This window comes from Triturus cristatus, chromosome 1_2, assembly GCF_964204655.1.
Source record: "Triturus cristatus chromosome 1_2, aTriCri1.1, whole genome shotgun sequence".
NCBI lineage: Eukaryota > Metazoa > Chordata > Amphibia > Caudata > Salamandridae > Triturus > Triturus cristatus.
In genome coordinates this window covers 42,136,872-42,155,374 of record NC_140580.1, presented here as the reverse complement: position 1 = coordinate 42,155,374, position 18,503 = coordinate 42,136,872, and the positions used below count along the sequence as shown (strand labels likewise).

The following is an 18,503-nucleotide window of genomic DNA, read 5'->3' as shown; positions in this document are numbered from 1 at the left end:
TAAATTTATTGTGGAGCTGTCTCCACCAGCCACGTTGTAATGGCTGGATCCTGACCTCCCCCATATGCTGTGGGACTGTCCAGAACTGGACCAACATTGGGAAGGGTTCACTGCTTTTAAAAATAAGTAAGAACATTTAATATATTTTAGAACTAGTGAAACATAAACAAATAAAGTAATTAAAATGCAACAACATAGTTAAATAGCAATAGTGAAATAAATGTCAAAATATATACTTTTAAATTAAATATATTCTAAATATCTTAGCATTCCAAATAAAACTTATAAATTGTATAATTCAGGCTGAACTAACATGTAGTAAACTAACTCCAATCCAAACCTTACAATACATAAGCTTATAAAGCAACAATTTGAATACACAAATTACAAACCTGCAACCAGTAGGGAGAATGCATGCATTATGTGCCAGAGAGGTCAGATTTATTTTTGTGACTCCAGTCTACCAGTCTAACAAATATTGGGGAACATGCATACATTGAGGGCGATAGGGGGAAGGAGGAAAGGTAAATTTACCATACTTTCTCAAATCTAACAAATATTAGTAACAGGTCTTACATATCGGGCGGGGGGCAGATTTGGGGCTTGCTTTAGAGTTTGGAAGATAGGTTACTCTGTCACAAACGTCACTGATATCCCATCTGCTGTATTACAAGTGCCATTGAATATAATTAGTGCTCCCGGTTTTCTGTTTTTACGGATTTCTACATATAAATACAGACGGAAAACTATTTTTCCTTTGTCTGTATTTATATTTAGAAACGGAAAAATACTAGTAAAACTGTGCATGGATGAGGTCGCCTTCTGGCATGTGCTAATCAGCAGTGAGGAAGCACACCTCGGGCGCACGTTAAGCCCGAGGTGTGCTACAATCTAGTCACTCGCCTCAAAGACACTTACTTACAGTGCATGTTACGTTAAAGGCAGACAGCCCATTGTCATTCTAAATGGGATAATCATCTGCAGTCAGAATGACAATAGGCTGTCCACAGCCTGTGCGCGGTCGGGGAGGGGCTGTAGCATCCCGTGCAGTTCCAAAAAGAAGTGCGAGCTGGCCCCAAGAACTTTTTAACTCCTGGGGCTTATCGCAGCTAAGCTCCCCGGGTGCTCTGATAAACACTGAACAAAGCAGGGGCCTTGAGAAAGCGGACACCGGCCCATTGTGCCTGCTGCCACCAGGCCCTGGTGCGGAGGAGCGGTTTACTCAATGCCTGCAACATAAAGTGTAGAAAGGCATTTTATTTTTGCGTGTTTTCAATTTACATAAAAGTGGAAAAACACTAGCTGTAGCGTCGTCTTTTGCGTGTGGCAAAAATAAATGTGGCTAAATACAGAAAAAATACCCCAAAAATAAATACGGATAAATACAGACGGAAATGGCAAAAAAATAAATACCATAAAACCGGGAGCCCTAAATATAATGCACTAAAAGCAACTAGGGAAACTACATACATTGTAGGGTTGGGGTTAGATTTACCAATCTAACTCCAGTCTAACAAACATTATGGAAAGTGCAGATATGTGTTTGTGGTGAGGGGCTCACATTGACTTTTTTAACTCTAGTCCTACTGACATCAGAGAAACAGCATAAACTGAAGAGGTTTAGATCACTTAATCAAAGCTGTTAAGTAGCTATTTAAAATTGTCTAAAAGACCTACTTTTCAATTAAAAAACACTGCATTTTTTCATGAACACTGCCACATAAAGCGTAGACAACTAAAATAAATTGTCACAATAATGAAGAACCAAAAACTTAGTGCACAATTTGAAAATGTTACATATTTAACGCTTGAATTAATTTGAATTTAATGTATCAAAAAATGAAAAATAATTGATAAATTAATATAATTAGTAGAAATGTTTGATGTACGATTAATTTGAAGACTACCCACCCAATAAACCCCCAAAATATAAATAAATATATATACAATTAAAAGAACAATAATAACAAAAAAGAAAATACAAAATAGTAAACAATTAACAATAATTGATATCCACTTCAAAAATAAAACTATCTTTCTGATCTTCCAATAAACTCCATAGCCCCAAATCTAAATGTATCATGCAATAAAAACATATTGAAAACATGTAAACATGTACATAACTAACATAATCAACATATTAATCAATTAAAACTCATGAATATATCATTAGAAAAACTACCAACCCAGAGCCCCAATAACACAACTCATTAAACTATACTTTAGTATAGTATATTAAAAAAAATAATTACAAATTGGTTTCACAAAAATATAATGAAATGAAAACATAATTCAATAAAACATAGTACAAATGATACAGTAAACAATATTTTAAACGTTGCTATTATTGTAAAACAATAAACTTGATATACTTATCTTCTATGCTTTTTTCCTGAATATTTTTGTAGTCATGATATTTTGATCTCAATATTATGGTCACATGATATTTTTCAAGTTGATATTTAGATGATACTCTGAGAAACCAGTTACCACTCCAATCACTCTACCTGTAACTGTGCCAATGCTCTATGGTGCTCCATTTCTTTTCGAATGTTTGCGTTCTACAAATTCTACTTACATACATAGAAACTGGGGTTACCTTTAACATGACTATCAAGTTTGAAAAGTTAACTCAACACTAGTAACTTCTGCCCTCTAATGTGTAAATCTATGCCTAGATCTCAAACGCTACTCCTTTTCAAAGAATATGTTTGTGTCTCTTTAATCAATAAAGCTATGCTATAAAAATGGACCTGATCCAAGTACTTTGTAGCCTCATTGCAAGAGTGACAGCATCTGCTGAACAATATATTGAGGAATGGTTTCCTAAATTGAAGGCACCTGCAAGTTAAAAAACACACATAGATTAAGCTTTACATCGATGAAACCATTCTACCGGCGGCTCAACACTTTTAGAAAATTCCCTTTTTTAGGCAGAGATTGAGAGTTTACTGTAACAAGTCATCTTTGAGCCTGCCACCTCTTCTTCCCCCCCCCCCCCCCCTATTGGGGTTCACCAATTTGTCCTTTCCTCATCATGGGTCAGTCAGGTGGTCAAATGCGAAGCTGTATGGATGGGAGACAACCAACCGTTCATGGCCATTCAAAGACTGCCACATTTGGCACCTAATATTTCAAGACATGAGTTACCAGCATAATGAAGTTTTCTGCTAAAAAAGTGACCTTAAAGTGGGCTATCATCAGCTGGATCAGGAGAAGTTATCACAATACCACATGGCCTTTGCTTCTTGCAAGGGCCTTTTCATGGATAAACCTCTCGATTTTGATGATTTGGCAGCAGGTGAGATCTGTTTAGAGGAAATGAGGACACTACTACAGGGCATTCCCAAGTGCATGAATTTCAGCTATGACCTTCTCACATTTGGGAAGACCAAGGAGATACTCAAGGCGACAATGATAATGGAGTTTGGTGTTTGCTGAAGCTAACGCCATGCTCAGTTCGGCCAAATGCATATTTTCAAGACCAGCACTGATATCTACAGCTGCACTGCCTTATGAGAAGGCATGCGCCCAATCTGGAAGACTACAGGCTGGCACTTTTTCACTTGCACTAATGGACATTTCATCACTACAGTTATTGTTTGGTGAGACATTTTAGTAAGCCCAAGTAAATGTGAAAATCTGTGCTCATCTGTACCCCCAATGAGAGACCTCACAAAGGAACAAAACAAAATCCATGGTATGAGATCCAAGTATACATTTCAGATGCCAATGACATGGCATATTTCGATCCTGCATTGTTGACAGAATTAGTTGTCAGTGACAGTGTGACAAAAACCTGAACCAATTTAGTCACAATCTTAAGAGAAACCCAACAGTTGTATAGGGTTGTAACCATTTGTATCTGTTTTTATTTTGTGAAGCACTTACTGTCCTCAGTGACCATCAAACCCTCCTCTCTAACTTTGTCAGGCCCAAAGCCAAAATACCAGTCTGCATAGAGCGATGGGGCTTGTAACTTTAGGGCTACCATTTCTGCATTGCCAGAAAATGGCTGATTTATCGAGTGTTCTACTTGCAAGTACCACATCTGAGTCCTTGAATAGAGAAGAATTAATGTTTGTGCTGGCTGATCCAGCAAGACAGTCTGTGGCAATATTGGTAGCTGACCTCATAAGGCTGATGTAAATGATTTCACACAAGAGATTGCCCCTGAGCTCATCCACATGCAACAATGGAGTGATCTGGTGGTTGAACCACTCATGTAGCATTAAGGAATCAGAATGTTTCAAGGTGAGCTTACACATCATTTAAATGGCTTAACAACAAGAGGATCTTGGTTGGTTATCCCTAAAACAATGGTAGAACGGGTTCTGGAACTTGTCCATGAGAGTTACCACAGTATTTTGTCCAGGAACCTTCAATTACAACAGAAGGTCTGGGTTTTTTTCCATGACCACATAGTTGCAAAAATCTTAGGCAAGTGACAGGCTTGCAAGAGTCTTAGTGACCCGTGACGCCACAGCCCTTAAAAATGCCAAAGGTGCACTAGGCATTTGGTAAGAGTTATTCATTGACTAAGGACATGTGCCCGTAGGACAATGCCTTCTGCGTGTCACAGACGACTGCTCCATATTTCCTGGGATCCTGGCTGTATCCAGCACATATGCTGTCGTTGTTCCAGCCCTTAAGGTTTTCTATACAGCTGAAATTAGCCAGTGTTTAAAGGAGAATACAAGGACTTTGTAAGTGCTTCCTTCCTCCCTTCCACATACCTTTCCAGACACTATCCTTGGTCCATTCTATGTAGTGGCTTCCCATTTATTCTCCCATTGCCTTCTTTTTCTGATTTAGTTCCTGCTGACCCCTACCCTATCACTCTCTTGAGCGAAGTTTTGAAGACCTGGCATTTTTTGGCTGCCAGGGTCTCAGGAGGCAACCACAGGTCAGCATCCCAACATGACAACATCCCGGCCAGCACTAAATATACTTTCGTCCACCTTCTCACTGCCCCTAGCTGTATGCCCCTAACTCTATGAGGGCCTTACTATATCTTGCCACCCCTTTGTTTACCCATACTTTTTTGCTCTCCCGGCCAGAACTGAATATTCTTTTGACCACGTTCTCACTGCCCCTAGCCGTATGCCCCTAACTCCATGAGGGCCTTACTATATCCCGCCACCCCTTTGTTGACCCATACTTTTTTGCTCTGGCTTTCCCTCCTTTTTGATTCATACTGACTTAGCCGTTGAGAGCCTCCCTTTCCCATTCTTCTTGCTGTCCCTGTTCTTTTTTACCCTGGCCTACTGCCTAATCTTTCAGGGAGTTCACCGTATATGCTCTTTCCTCTGATTCCCTCTGATTTAGCCCATCCCTCTTCCCCAGTTCCAGGAGGGCCTTTCTATATAGCACCAACCCTGGGTTGTCCCTTCATGATTTACCCAGTCTTGTGTGCTGAGGCACATGTACCAGCATTGAGGGGCACTTCCATTAACTTTTGAGGCTAGGCCTAAGGTGCATATGTTCATCACAAAAGCATACGTGGCTACACCTTTTTACGATGTATGTACATTTGAAGCCAAGATTCCAAACCAGTGTGGATGGTATCCACCAGATGGACCTCCCTGGCACCATCAGGTGAAGTGTTCTGGAATTTGAGAAATCAGAAGTCAACCTTACATCCGGAGACAACTAACTACAGCTTGTGTGTGAGGCCCACCCTGGAACTGAGTCTCTTCCGACACAAGATGCAGGTAGTTGTCCAACCCTCCCCAGTGGGGGTTAGTGGGTGAAATGTCGCTAAGTCCTGATGGGAACCACATGCAGAATGAATGGGGTGAGGTGCAGGATGATGTGGCTGGAAGGGGGACACAGTTCCCTTGTATGCTTCCAGGCGCTACTGGAGAGAGATTTCTTAGAAGATCAGAATATGATGGGAAACAAGCTCAACCTGAAGGAGAAGAGCACAAATATACTACGATTGAGACCTGAAAAAACTAATCAGCATTTTGTATTGAAATCCTCTTACTAAAGGTTTTGTCTTATTAACATTGAGTACAAACATCAAATAGCAAGATAATATATGCAAGGAAACACATATAAAGGAACAGCCTTGATAAATAGTAAAAGTAATACAAGCTGAGAAATAATGGCCATTCAGTTCTTTTAGTGGTCACTGCTAGTGTAATAATTATTTTTGCTTTTCAGTAAGATAGTCGAGAACTGGTGATTTAGAATGCAGCACACAGCTTCATCATTAGCAAGATATTGAATGTCTGCATGTTCACATTCTTGACACATCTCTAGTGTCTAATGCTTCTAAGTCATATGCATTTTTCAAAAGTGCTGTAATAAGCACTTGAGACCTATAGTCATTCAAATTTGGGCTTTCATTGGTTTCCTACGTGACGTCTTTAGACTGGTTATCTATTTTAGGACCCCCTGTATTAAGAATCAGCTTTGTTATTCCAGTATCTACTCTAGAATTGGAATTTAGAGCAGATTGTATTACTTCTCATTGCAAAGTATATGATGACACACTATTTTATACAAAGAGCATTATCCAAATCCTTCCAAAATTGCCTTTAGTTTTTAACACAGTCCATGGAGAATATCAAACATTGTTCATTGGTCCTTGTTTTTTGGAAGTGGGATGTGTGAGTGTGCTACTACACAAGAACAGGGCAACAGACGTATATGTGGATATGTGTACATTCAAAGATCTCATACAGTAGTTTGCCTCTATGCTGGTTTATCTAAAAGTCCTCTGTTAGGAAATGTGATGTTGGTCCAGAAATCCCGCCTAGAATGGGTGTTCTAGATTCATCCAGGGGGCTTACGTTAAGGACACCTTATAGTTTAGGACCATATTTTCTCCAGATTTCATCAAGGACTTTGAATGAAATGTTGCACTCCACTAGTAGTTTTATGTTTTTTATTGTTTATCTCTATTTGCAGCATAGACATTTACCGTAGTATCACATTTTAATCCTAACTTTAAGTCACCGATTGATCCCACCTACCCCGAGGCTGCGTAGCACAAGTGTCACAAGAACTTGGGTTTAGGTATCTGATCAATGGTTTGCTACTGCAAATTCGATTACACATCGTTAAAACATACCTACCTTTGGTAAATTTGTTTTGACGAACTGCATATAATATAGGTGCTAATGTAATTCAGAAAGGTGAGTACAAACACAATTGTCCACACCAATGTGTGAATGGGCAGTAGGAAGAGGAGATATTTATTGTAACAGTTGTCTTGTAGTTTTTGTATCAGACCATCATGTTATGAATGAAAGCTTCCCAAAATCCAGGTCCCTCCATTGTTTATCCACAAAACTTTAAAACCTTCACCATTAAGAGCTGCAGATGGATTTGTGCTATCGCATTCCCAATTAAGTGTCAGAATGGTCTATTATTACCACTTGTTAGGCGTTTCTGGAGAAATCCAACATTTACGGGTTATACTGAAAAGTAATTAACAGCAAAGCTCCCAAGTTTGAGTGAGTAGCTCATCCAGTCATGTTTTTTCTTCACGGTCAGGGACTTGTAGTCCTGAATTTATAATAGTATAAAGAGGACTACTAGTCCCATAATGCAAAGCAAAAGTCCGAACTGGAAGAGCATGGCTTGGAAAACGTAATTGTTCTGAATGAAGGATGCATTTGGAAAATTTTACAGTAACAAGAATAAGCATACAGTCTCACTGCCAAGTTTCGCAGTTCCAAGCCTGACTAGTTAGTCCAATTCCCTTTTTGTCCTAGAATTGTGGGACTTGTAGTCCTGGGTTTATACTGGGACAAATAAGACTGCAAGTCCCAGAATTCTAAATAAAAAAGGGACTGGATTAACTAGTTACGCGGGGACATGTGAAACAAGGAAGGTATGATTAAGTATGACCACTGTCCCCTTCATTCTCTTAGAGGTCCTCTTTTTTCCAAAGACAGATTGTCAAACATAACTAGGAGAAAGTAGGTGCAAGGGGGTTGCCCTCTAGCAAGGGCGAGCTGGACACATGCCCAGGGCACCTGTCTTCAGGTTATGCAGAGAGCAGCGTCCCTCAAACTTGGTTCCAGTGATGACATTTATGTTGCTTTTAAAAGCTTTTTTTACGTATCAGCTGAGCAATTGTTTTCACACCCCACCAATCCCCTTCCTTCACCTCCATCTCCCGCTCAACCCTCTGCCAAAATGCTCCAACAGCTCCCCTGTCACCTACGAACAACTTGGCACCTGTGCGGCAGAGTTAAGGTGATTCAGGTGAGTTGGGGGAGGAGTGGAAATGTTTGTGTCCAGAGGTAAGTCACTGTCCTGATGTAATGAGCTGAGGACTGTCCACGCCCACACACTGGTTGTGGTGGTGGTCTTAAACTTGCCCATGCACATCTCACTGGGTAGGCATGCAATAGTCTGGCCCTAAGCCAGACGCATCCACCATACTTACGCTCGCAGGTGTGTACCAGGTTTCCCCCCTTGCGCAGCATACATATGATGTTGCCCAACTTCCAGTAGCACTACATCTGCTGCCTCGTTTTATTCACCAATGCAAAAAGATCAATTGATGGACAGAATGCAGAACAATGTCATACATTCACCCCAGTACAGAGATCTGGGCCTAACTCCATCGTTTTTTTTGCTCACCATGCCATTCCAGTTTGGACCCAGCCATATGCAAATCAGTCTTGACCCTGTGCCTCATGGGAACAGTCCAGCCCGAGCTGCCTGTCCAGGTCCTCCGTGGACTGGAAACAAGCATCTTAGGACCGTTTTCCGGCTTTCAGCCCTCATCAGCCAGGATAGTTTGACTCCAGTGGCATGGAGAGCACGGGACCCACATCTGGGCATACCTGTTCCACTCGGGGTGACAATTGAAAAAGAACAATTGATGGATAGAATGCAGAACAATGTCATTCATTCACCCCAGTACAGAGATCTGAGCCTAAACCCATCATTTTTTTTGCTGACCATGCCATGTTTTATCCACCAGCAGCAGTTAGCGAGGTTGCCAACATTTCTTCTCGGCCAACGTGCTTTCTGAGGAAGGGACGTCTCTGCGTGTAAGTGTAAAATAAACTAGTGCACGTCAGTTTAATCAGGCGGTAGAGAGAGAGAGAGATGGACACTACCCAGAGACACTACAAAACTGACTCCTTGCTGCGCAGACCCTATTTTATCCACACTGGCTTTCCTGACCAAACCATAATGGCCTCCTTGCAAACTAGTGCAGGTTACCATAAACATAGGACCACCTCTCCCTGGAGCCAATGGAGTCACACCACTGGGCAAACTGGCAGTGGTGTACTTAGAGTTGTCATCCTTGAAATTTCCATGAACATTAAACTGAATCAAAGATCCTTCACAAAAAAAGAACATTAATAAATGACTTACACAGATGTTGCAATAAAATCACCATCATTAACCTGGTCCAAAACTTTTGTCTCTTGAACTCTCACTTCTAGGTCAGACTGTTCAACTGAACTGCCAGCAGGTGCCCGGAGCTCTCAAACAAATCGATGCCGGCAACGGGCAGGTGTTCGGAGTGAATGCAAACGACAACATTTATACCCTCTACAGAAGCGGCTGGACTCAGATCCCCGGTGCTCTCAAGCACGTCACAGTGGGGGCTGCTGGAGTCTGGGGCGTGAACAAAAACAACAACATCTACAAACTAGTGGGCGGACACTGGGTCCAGACTGATGGTAGGTGTAAGACAAGGTTACTGCTGTTGAATGAATTCATAAATTAAGATGAGTGGCTGTCTCGCGAATCCCCATAAACTGCAAAGCCTCGACGCGCTTTCTTACACGAAGGGGAGCAGAACAGTCTGATAAGGTAAGGTCTCAACCTTTTATGCAGAAAACGGTAAGGTCCTAAGCTTTTATGCAAAGTGCTTCTCGAGTGAGAATATGGAAGGCTGTGAGAACTGACCAGAAATAAGAGAATATGGCCAGCACAGTGTGTAGTTCCTGATACAAGCCCCTTGTTTGAGCAACAATACATTTTAATTCTGTTCTATAACCCCTTCCCAGGACTAAGATATGCAGTGGTACCTACCCCTTTTACTTTCCCTGATTGATATCCCTACAGTAGTGACTGACAATGCGTGCACCACTCACTTACTGTCTTGTCTGGAGTGAGTAGTCTCTGCACTCTACTGAACCCCGCTCCATCACTAGCCTTGATTGATTAGCAGAGACTGACATGAAACAGACTAGCCATGTGGAACCACCCTGCAGTGGTTGGAGTCAGATTAGTGTAGACCCATCCAGCCTTTGGGTCCAGCAGGGTTCTGTCTTGCCTCTTCCCTGGCCACAGTGACTTTAAAAGGCTTTTTTTCTGTTATCTTCAGCCCCCCTTCAAGTGTGGCACAAGATCTCCAATCTGTACGTTACACAGTCTCCATTGCTCCTGACCTTCTCAAAAACATTGAAACTACAAAAACGTTCCCACTTGAAGCACGATCCAATGATTCTTCTGCAGGCACCACCAATCAACCAGATCACGTATGAACACTGGAGTCTCCCCCTGTTCCTACTTTTTCTGGTACACCTGCTCTTTGCAGGCAGAGTACTTGGCATTGAAACATACTGAACGTTCTTGCTGTAAGGAAGAGGTCCTTACACCCAGATTTTTCTGATGTTGTCAAAGCACTCCGGAGTACCAGAGGAGCCTTTCTCACATTTACAATGGGGGCATGCCTTCTGCAAATAATGGAATCGATGTCACGGTGGCACAGGTTCCATTAGCAACACCCAAGTGAGGCACATAAGGGGTGGTCTATAACTTGTGCTTCCTCTTACCAGTAGGACTTTGGGAGGGTACTTACAAAAGTCTCTTCTGCCCACCCTTGCTCACTGGTTGTACTCAAACTGCAGCTACCTCAAAGGGAGTAGTCAGGCTCCTCCTACTGCCAGTCATGGCCCGTGGGGCTTAGCGAGACACCAGGAAATCCACCAGGTGTCTGCACCTGAATGTTTAATTGGGTCAGTGCACTCAGCCCTTCAATTTCTTAAAGTGTCCAGTCTAGGAGCAGCCCCAACCCACTGGCTGAAAGGCCCCAAGCCTTCCTGACTGACAGCTGACTGCTTCCACTCACTAGTACGAACTTAATACTGGTGTTTGCCCCACTGTGATTGCCTCTTGCTGTCATATTTTTTAGCGGGGAGTGCCCCCCACCATAGCCCTGCTCCCCTACAGGCATTACTCCACCTACAACCACAGCACTATTTAACTATGAGCTACAGTGAAAATGGTGAAGTGTCTGTCGGCAGAAAGAACGCTGCACAAAATCTGCAATCTATTCTATTATTCGAAATTTATAGAGCGCATGGTACCCAACAGGCCTACCCAGCGCTGGTAACAAGCATTAACAAATAGTACCGCTTGCATGCCCTGAAAAAAACTAGAATAGTGTTGTGTAGTTCCTATAAAACCTATACAGGATCTACGCGGTCGGACAGCATACACTGTAGGATTGGTGTCGGACTGATTCTGAACACCCCCACCGGGTATGTTGGCCTTTTGTATCAGCTAGCTCACAGTGCCACTGGAAACTCCTCTTACCAAGGAGAGAGTAGTTCTTGGCAACTATCGAACATGACAACCCTGATCCCTCAGGACCTTGGAAAAGCCATACTACTCTATGCTCAGTCACTCGTGCTTATTTAGTCTGTCTTAGTGACGTACACAGAATAAACAGGCTGGGCATAAGTATTTATTGAACAGTTGTCATTCTGGTGTCAAATATTAGAGCTGCAAATACCATTAGGCAGTAAAAAATATAAATGATTAGCAGTACTATGAAAGTAAATGGATGGTATAGCTGTACCATCTTGCAGTAATCATGAATACATACGTCTATAAAATACATGATAATAAAAAGATGCATACTCCTTCGATGTTTCCCTAACTAGATGTACCTAAGTGTACCTAGCATGTGTGTAGGTGTTTAAGCCAAGAATCCCTCTAGGATAGAGTCAACCCCATTACCTGAAGCGAGAGACTGTGTGACCCCGTCCTGGTCTTGAGTTGCACACCCCGCGAGGGACTGTTAGACCACTGCGAGCTGGAGTGTCTGCGTGCAGGAACCTCAGCGTCTCTGGTCAGTGTGTCTGCCGGGAAGTCCTGGTCTCCTCTCCCTATCTTAACAAGATGTGATGCATATATACCCATAGGCCTCCCCAGGGGGCCTACCTTGCTGTATTACTGTGTCGGTCTAAGGATGACGTTGGGCATAAACTTTATACATAGATGTTATACAGGAGATGGTAGTCCTGCTGTGCTTCCAAGAATCCTCATGCATAATGTATGAGATTTCGAACTAGGGAAAACCCGCGTTCTGAATGCAGGGTTGTATCTAGGTAAAAGGTCAGTCTTTATAAACCGTTATAAGTGTAATGTATGGAACAGTATAGGTGAAGGGTAATGAAGTATCCTGGGCTTATATTATGGTACCTATATGGAATATAACAATAGGAAGGTTTTCAAAGGGCTTTCTGAGGTAAGCTCTGACTGGTCAGGTCTAATATATGCTGGAAAAGCGTTCCAGAGCTTGATTGCCAGATATGCAAAGGAACATCCTGCGCATCTTTCTCTCTTGATCCTTGGCACCTGCAGTAGTTTGAGACCCTTCTCAGAGTATAAGGAGTCTACAGATGCTGAATTAACTGCCAACCTTTCTTATGAATGGCACAATGAATTGGTAACCAGTGCAAGGCTTCTAACGCTGGTGCAGCTGATTAGTGCTTAGGAATTTTGTGGAGAACCCGCACGGTGGCATTCTGGACTACCTGAAGTCATCTTGTCACTTATTTGGGGCTGCCTAAGTAGAGGGAGTTCCCATATTAAAAGTGTAGAGAAGGGCGTACTGCATGAGGATATTTACGGAAACATATCAGACCAAATATTTTATTGGGCAGTTATTGATCAGGCACACACAGACTGTCTGGTTGTAAGTGCTTACAGAAATCCAGCCTCTGCAAGAATCATGAGGCAGGATTTGCTCTATGAATCCTTGCAGCTACAAGTAAAGGTAGAAACAGGGGTCTGCAAGGCAGAGGCTACCTTTGCATTCTTAAAGTGCTATTATGGACAGGTCTTGCAAGGGAAAAAAAGGGCCGCTTTGGGAAAGGCACATCAGCAGGAACCTGAAGAGATCCATAGGACTTTCCCTACAGTCATACCATGACATTATCTAGGAGAAGCTGACTTTAAGGGACTATACATGAAATACTTGGATCTACTTAGCTCGGCAAATATTGCATGACTGTTGTGTAATGGTGGCAAAATCCATAAAAATATTTTTGCTCAGCGGATCCTTCTGATTTTTGTCTAGTCTATAGCCATAGTTCCAACACACTTCACCGAGATTACCCTTTTGATAACCTCATATACATGAAATTTCTCTGAGTAATTCTTTTGTTTTACATTAAATTGAACAGTATGACTCTGTGTTCAAAATCTGTGACGTGACCAAGTCTGTAAGTGAACACCTCAAGAAGTACAAGAACTTCATCAGATTTCTCAACAACATTTCCAGCAAACACAGACATGGATGTTCTGGAGTTAAAAGAATCACTAACATACCCACGTTGTCAGGTTTTTGTTCTGCGGAATCCAGACGCATCAATAAGCTCCACCTCCGGACCTTCCGAACACCCTGGAGTATATAAAGACACAGGGTGTTCGAAGGATACGGCGGGGGAAAAAACCCCTATCCGGGGAAAAAACCTTAGGAAGGGAAAGGGAAGGGTCAGCAGGGAAAGGATGCTGAAAAAACAAGACACACAGGTTAGTACCTTGATCACATTCTACTCTCAATAAGGTCTCGCTAAAGTAAATGACTGTTCACCTGAAGGTACTCATCGTAAGGTCTGCACTTCAACGAATCACTCCTGATCCTCCCTCTCCCTGTAGAACACAAAGAACCCCGTTAGTTGGCAGCGTGGATATCGCTCTCCTTCTCCCTAGTATACTGTAGAGCTCTACTTAACATACCCTTGCCAACTGAAAACCAGGACCCCAAAAATGGATGTAATCAGGATAATGTGCTTGGACCATAGACCCCTTGTTGCGGGTTCACCAATCCCTGATGAGCAAACGAAAAAAGAACGGTCTCGGGGTATATTACAGCATATACTCCGGTTGTATGACAATAATCTCCCTCCAAACTTGGATTCCTCCAAACACGGTAGGGCGTAGTGATCAACTACCGCCGTCCGCTTTGGCACCTGTAATCCCCAAGGTATTCTGTAATTCGTGACGGCAATGCAGAGGAACGCCTTCCCCTAACACTCCGCCACTTGTATCCGCCACTCAAATGCCTCCTGAGGGCCACGGACAAATAATCTGCTCTCACGAGCTGCCGTCCACTGCCAGACCTCTATGGCAGGTCCCCTGACAGTTAACTGGCTTCCTGACGCTGCTTGCATCAAGCGCTAATGTCGACCGACGGGCTGAAAAACGATACCTGGTCTGTTGTCTTCAGTCGGCCCCGATCTTTGGACGAAGTCGCCTCGTAGAGGCTCCGAAACAAACGAGAGCAGCCGCTCCCATTAAGCTCCCAAAATCGCGAACGTCTTCACCACCGCCTTGCCTTCCTATATCCGGGTCCCGCAGCAAAGGCTGCTGGGAACGGTAGTTTAAACCCCGGGGAACCTGGGAAATGTAGTTTTTAGGTAGGCGCACGGCTTGAACCCTGACACACGTCTCTCAATCCACGTATGCTGTGACCTTCTTTGCAACATATTTTCTTGAGTATTTTATTTTCACTATATATTGTGCAACCCTCACCTTATGCCAACATGTCTTTGTTTTTATCAAATGTTTTTGGATTCATATGTGACGCTCTAAATTTTACGTAGGGACAATACGCCCACTATGGATAATCACACTTCACTAAAGATACTTTGCTTACTAAAATGTTACAATTGTATGAAGCGAACCACACATGGCATTACAAAACATTCCTTAACGATGCGGTCATTACAACAACCGTGTCTTTACATCGCATGCCTTTACTACGCATGCCTTTACAACGCATGCCTTCATCACGCATGCCTTTACAATGAAAAAGTATTTAGCAGGTAAGTATAAAGCCTTTTAATTTTAAAATATATATATAAAACAGCTTTATAGTTATCTACAAAATACTTTTTTTTTAAAAGACATGCGTGGTAAGAGCATATGCACTTAATATAGATATGGCCCAAACTTCGGCCAGCTGACCGTAAGAACAATGGGCACTCCCGGTAGCGAGTTCAACTAAGTCTTTATTTTTCCAAGATTAACGCACTCACGCATTTAGGAAAAAGCCTTTTTCGAAGTGCATAGACATGTTTGACAGCAAGACATAGAAAAAGTACTATTTTACATATGAAAGGTGTACTATAAAACCTCAAGTGCAAAATTAAAAACAATTTAAACAATAGATAAAAAGGCTCAAATCCTTTTTCCTATTTTCTAAACTTCATTTACACCAACACTCTGCTGTGTTGATTCAACACCAGTGTGCACTTTATTGCCCTCATGACCAGAAACATTCACAGTGTTTCCCTCTGGTACAATTTTGTCAACCTTTACAAGAAATCTGTCACTTTCATCACAACTCTGCTCACATTCCATTTTATCTAAATTTGCCACATGTTTGCATTTAACAACCCTTCTAAGGTTCCACACTTTACCATTTTGTGTAACAACGCTGTTGGTAAACCCTAATGACTTTCATCACCTACCCATTCTTGGGATCCCCTTTGTATACCAGGTTTGAGAATCCTCACCCAATCTCCCATTGGTTCTTTAACATTCCATTTGACATCATACCATTTTTTAGTCTTCCTCTGCTTCTCTTTGACTCTCCTGCTCACACTATCCACATCATACTACGTCTGCCATTACCACATCTTTTCCTGAACCAAGATGGACACAACTTGGAAACGGGATCTCTTCCTTTAAGTAACTTGAATGGACTCCCTTCCATAACAAAATGAGGTGTAATGCGATACATCCACAATTTTTCCCTTAGCACATTCCTCCATTAACAATCACTCTTACGTGCCTCTACCACATAGTCCTTTAAAACATGGTTAAATCTCTCTACTAATCCATTACTGTGAGGTGCATGTTACGTGGTAGTGCATTGCCGCATTCCACACTGTTTGAGAAATCTTTCCATTTCTCTCGACTTAAGATGAGTTCCATCATCTGTAATTAAAATATCAGGCCATCCTTCTCTAGCAACAGTCTCCTTAAAAATCTCAATTGCTACTCGAGTGGTGTTTTGCGTAATATATTTTACTTCCAGGTGACTTGGAGTGATAATCTATCATCACTCAAGCAAAACTAGCTTTTTGAGGTAAAGAAGAAAATGAACCAAAAATATCCAAGGCAATTTCAGCCATGCAACAGGTTTCCTTTTTTTTTTTTTTTTTACTACCAAGTCTGCCATCCTGTCCATACCTGGCCACCAAAAACACGTTCTGATAAGCCTCTTCATAGCCGACACATGAATGTGCTCCTCATGAGCCAGACACAAAATTACTTTTCGCATATCAACTAGAGCAACACACTTACCTTCTTTGAATAATAATCCACCTTCCACATCCAAGTCTCCTGTAGCCTTCAAAAATGGTAATCACTCTAGAGAAATCAACTCCTTAGGACAACATTCCATGACACACAGGGGCATATCAGCAAGGCGAGGCGATAAAATTATCACCGCTTTTGCGGCCGTTTTCAGCCAAAAAGCGGCGATAATTTTATTGCCTAATTAGCAAGCTCACGCTAACGCGTGAAAACTTGCATTAGCGTAGGAATTCCTAACGCCCAGCTTAGCATCTCTAATGAGATGCAAAGTGGGCGTTCCTGACCTGACATGATAGGAGAAATGTCGCTAAGCGACATTTCTCATATCATCAAGCCCCACGCTATGAAGCATAGCGGCAAGAAAAGTAGCGATAACCCCTGGTATCGCTACTTTCCTTACGCCTGCTTCAGGACTGACTTATCCATGATATCCTATGGAAGGTGGATATTATGACTAAGTTTGAGAGTCCCTATCATCAAGCTAACACCACATTGCGTGAGATTATCGCTGGGTTTCCAGCGATAATCTCACGTTAGGCAGTTAGCGTGAGGATTTTTATCGCTTTTGAGATAAGCGTTGCTGATAGCACGCTATCTCAGCGATAAAAATCCACGCTAGCTTGCGATAATTATCCTAGCTCTATAATTATCGCCGGTTGTTGCTGATATGCCCCATAGTTCCTTACCTGTTGCCATAACGTATCCCTTGTTTCACTCTATGCTCACTTTTCCTTTCCTCTATGATGGCATAAAAAAGTCACAGCAATGACATCTTTCACAGTAGCAATCATGTCCACTTCCCTCAAACTTACATTCATATCCTCCAACCAGCAAGGTAGCCTTCTTACCAATCAGCCGTCGCATTGCACTTCCCAGGAAATAATTCTGCTTTAAAATAATACTCTTGTAGTCTTGAAGTTAATCTGTAAATGCATGCAGTGGTGTTCTACCCCCACCAGGTGATAATATGTTCACCAGCGGTTTGTGATTCGTCCTTAATGTGGATAGACTTCCCCGCATGTAATTTCTGACATTTTCAATAGCCCATAGGAATGCCAACAACTCTTTTTCAATCACTGCATACCTCCTCTGAGTATCTTTTAAGGTCCTGGATGCAAAGGTCCACTCTTCTTTACCACACCTCTGTGATAACATAACCAACTCCATACATGCTAGCGTTCACAGTAATGATATATTTTTTGTAATGATACATTCTTTGCATAAACATAAATGCTTCAATGTAGGTGCCTCCATAATATCTTTCTTAACACTGATATGCCAGTTGCTGTTTTTCAGACCAAATAAATTCCACATTTCCCTTGTCATTTCCCCCAAAGGTTTCATTTTGGTGGAAACATTCCTAATGAATTAACTATAATACACATCCCAATGAATTAGAGGAGTTGTTCTCTATTTTCTGGTGCAGAAGCATTGATGATAGCATCTACAATAGATTTAATGGGCACAACTCCATTACCAGACAAATAATGGCCTAAATAATCCACAGAATTTATGGAACAATTTGCATATTGAGCTCTTGAGAGTCAGGCCATGTTTTTGAAGCCTTCTACATACTTAATTAAAATGTTACAAAAGTTCATCCTTTGAAAATATCAACATATCATCATGGAAACATTTCACAAGTTGTTCAAAATGTGGAACATAGCCAATGAAGCTAATCCAAATGGCATCCTTATGAATTGAAATAGTCCATGCGGCGTAAAAAAAATGCAGTTAAAAGTTTCGAGTCTTCTGTAAATTCAATCTGATGCTAGGCAGATCTTAAAACTAATGTTGAAAATATTTTAGCATCTTCAAGCATACAAACCACTGTAACCCTCACACCCTAAACAATTGAGTAAAATGCTTTTTTTCCTCTATCCTCCCATACTTTCCCTTTCGATTGCGTTCATATAAGTCACAAATCTTAACTTCCATCTTGCCCATGAAAGGGGAGG

At 41.9% G+C, this 18,503-nt stretch overlaps 1 protein-coding gene across 1 annotated transcript in view; it reads left to right on the top strand.

Annotated features, from left to right (window-relative positions):
- Window positions 1-18,503, top strand: part of LOC146866712 (fish-egg lectin-like) — a 79,575-nt gene that overhangs the window by 21,186 nt on the left and 39,886 nt on the right. The window contains exon 2 of the mRNA XM_085600649.1: window positions 9,423-9,662. Within this exon, the coding sequence (XP_085456775.1) occupies window positions 9,423-9,662 (240 nt within the window). The remainder of the gene's footprint in view (window positions 1-9,422; window positions 9,663-18,503) is intronic.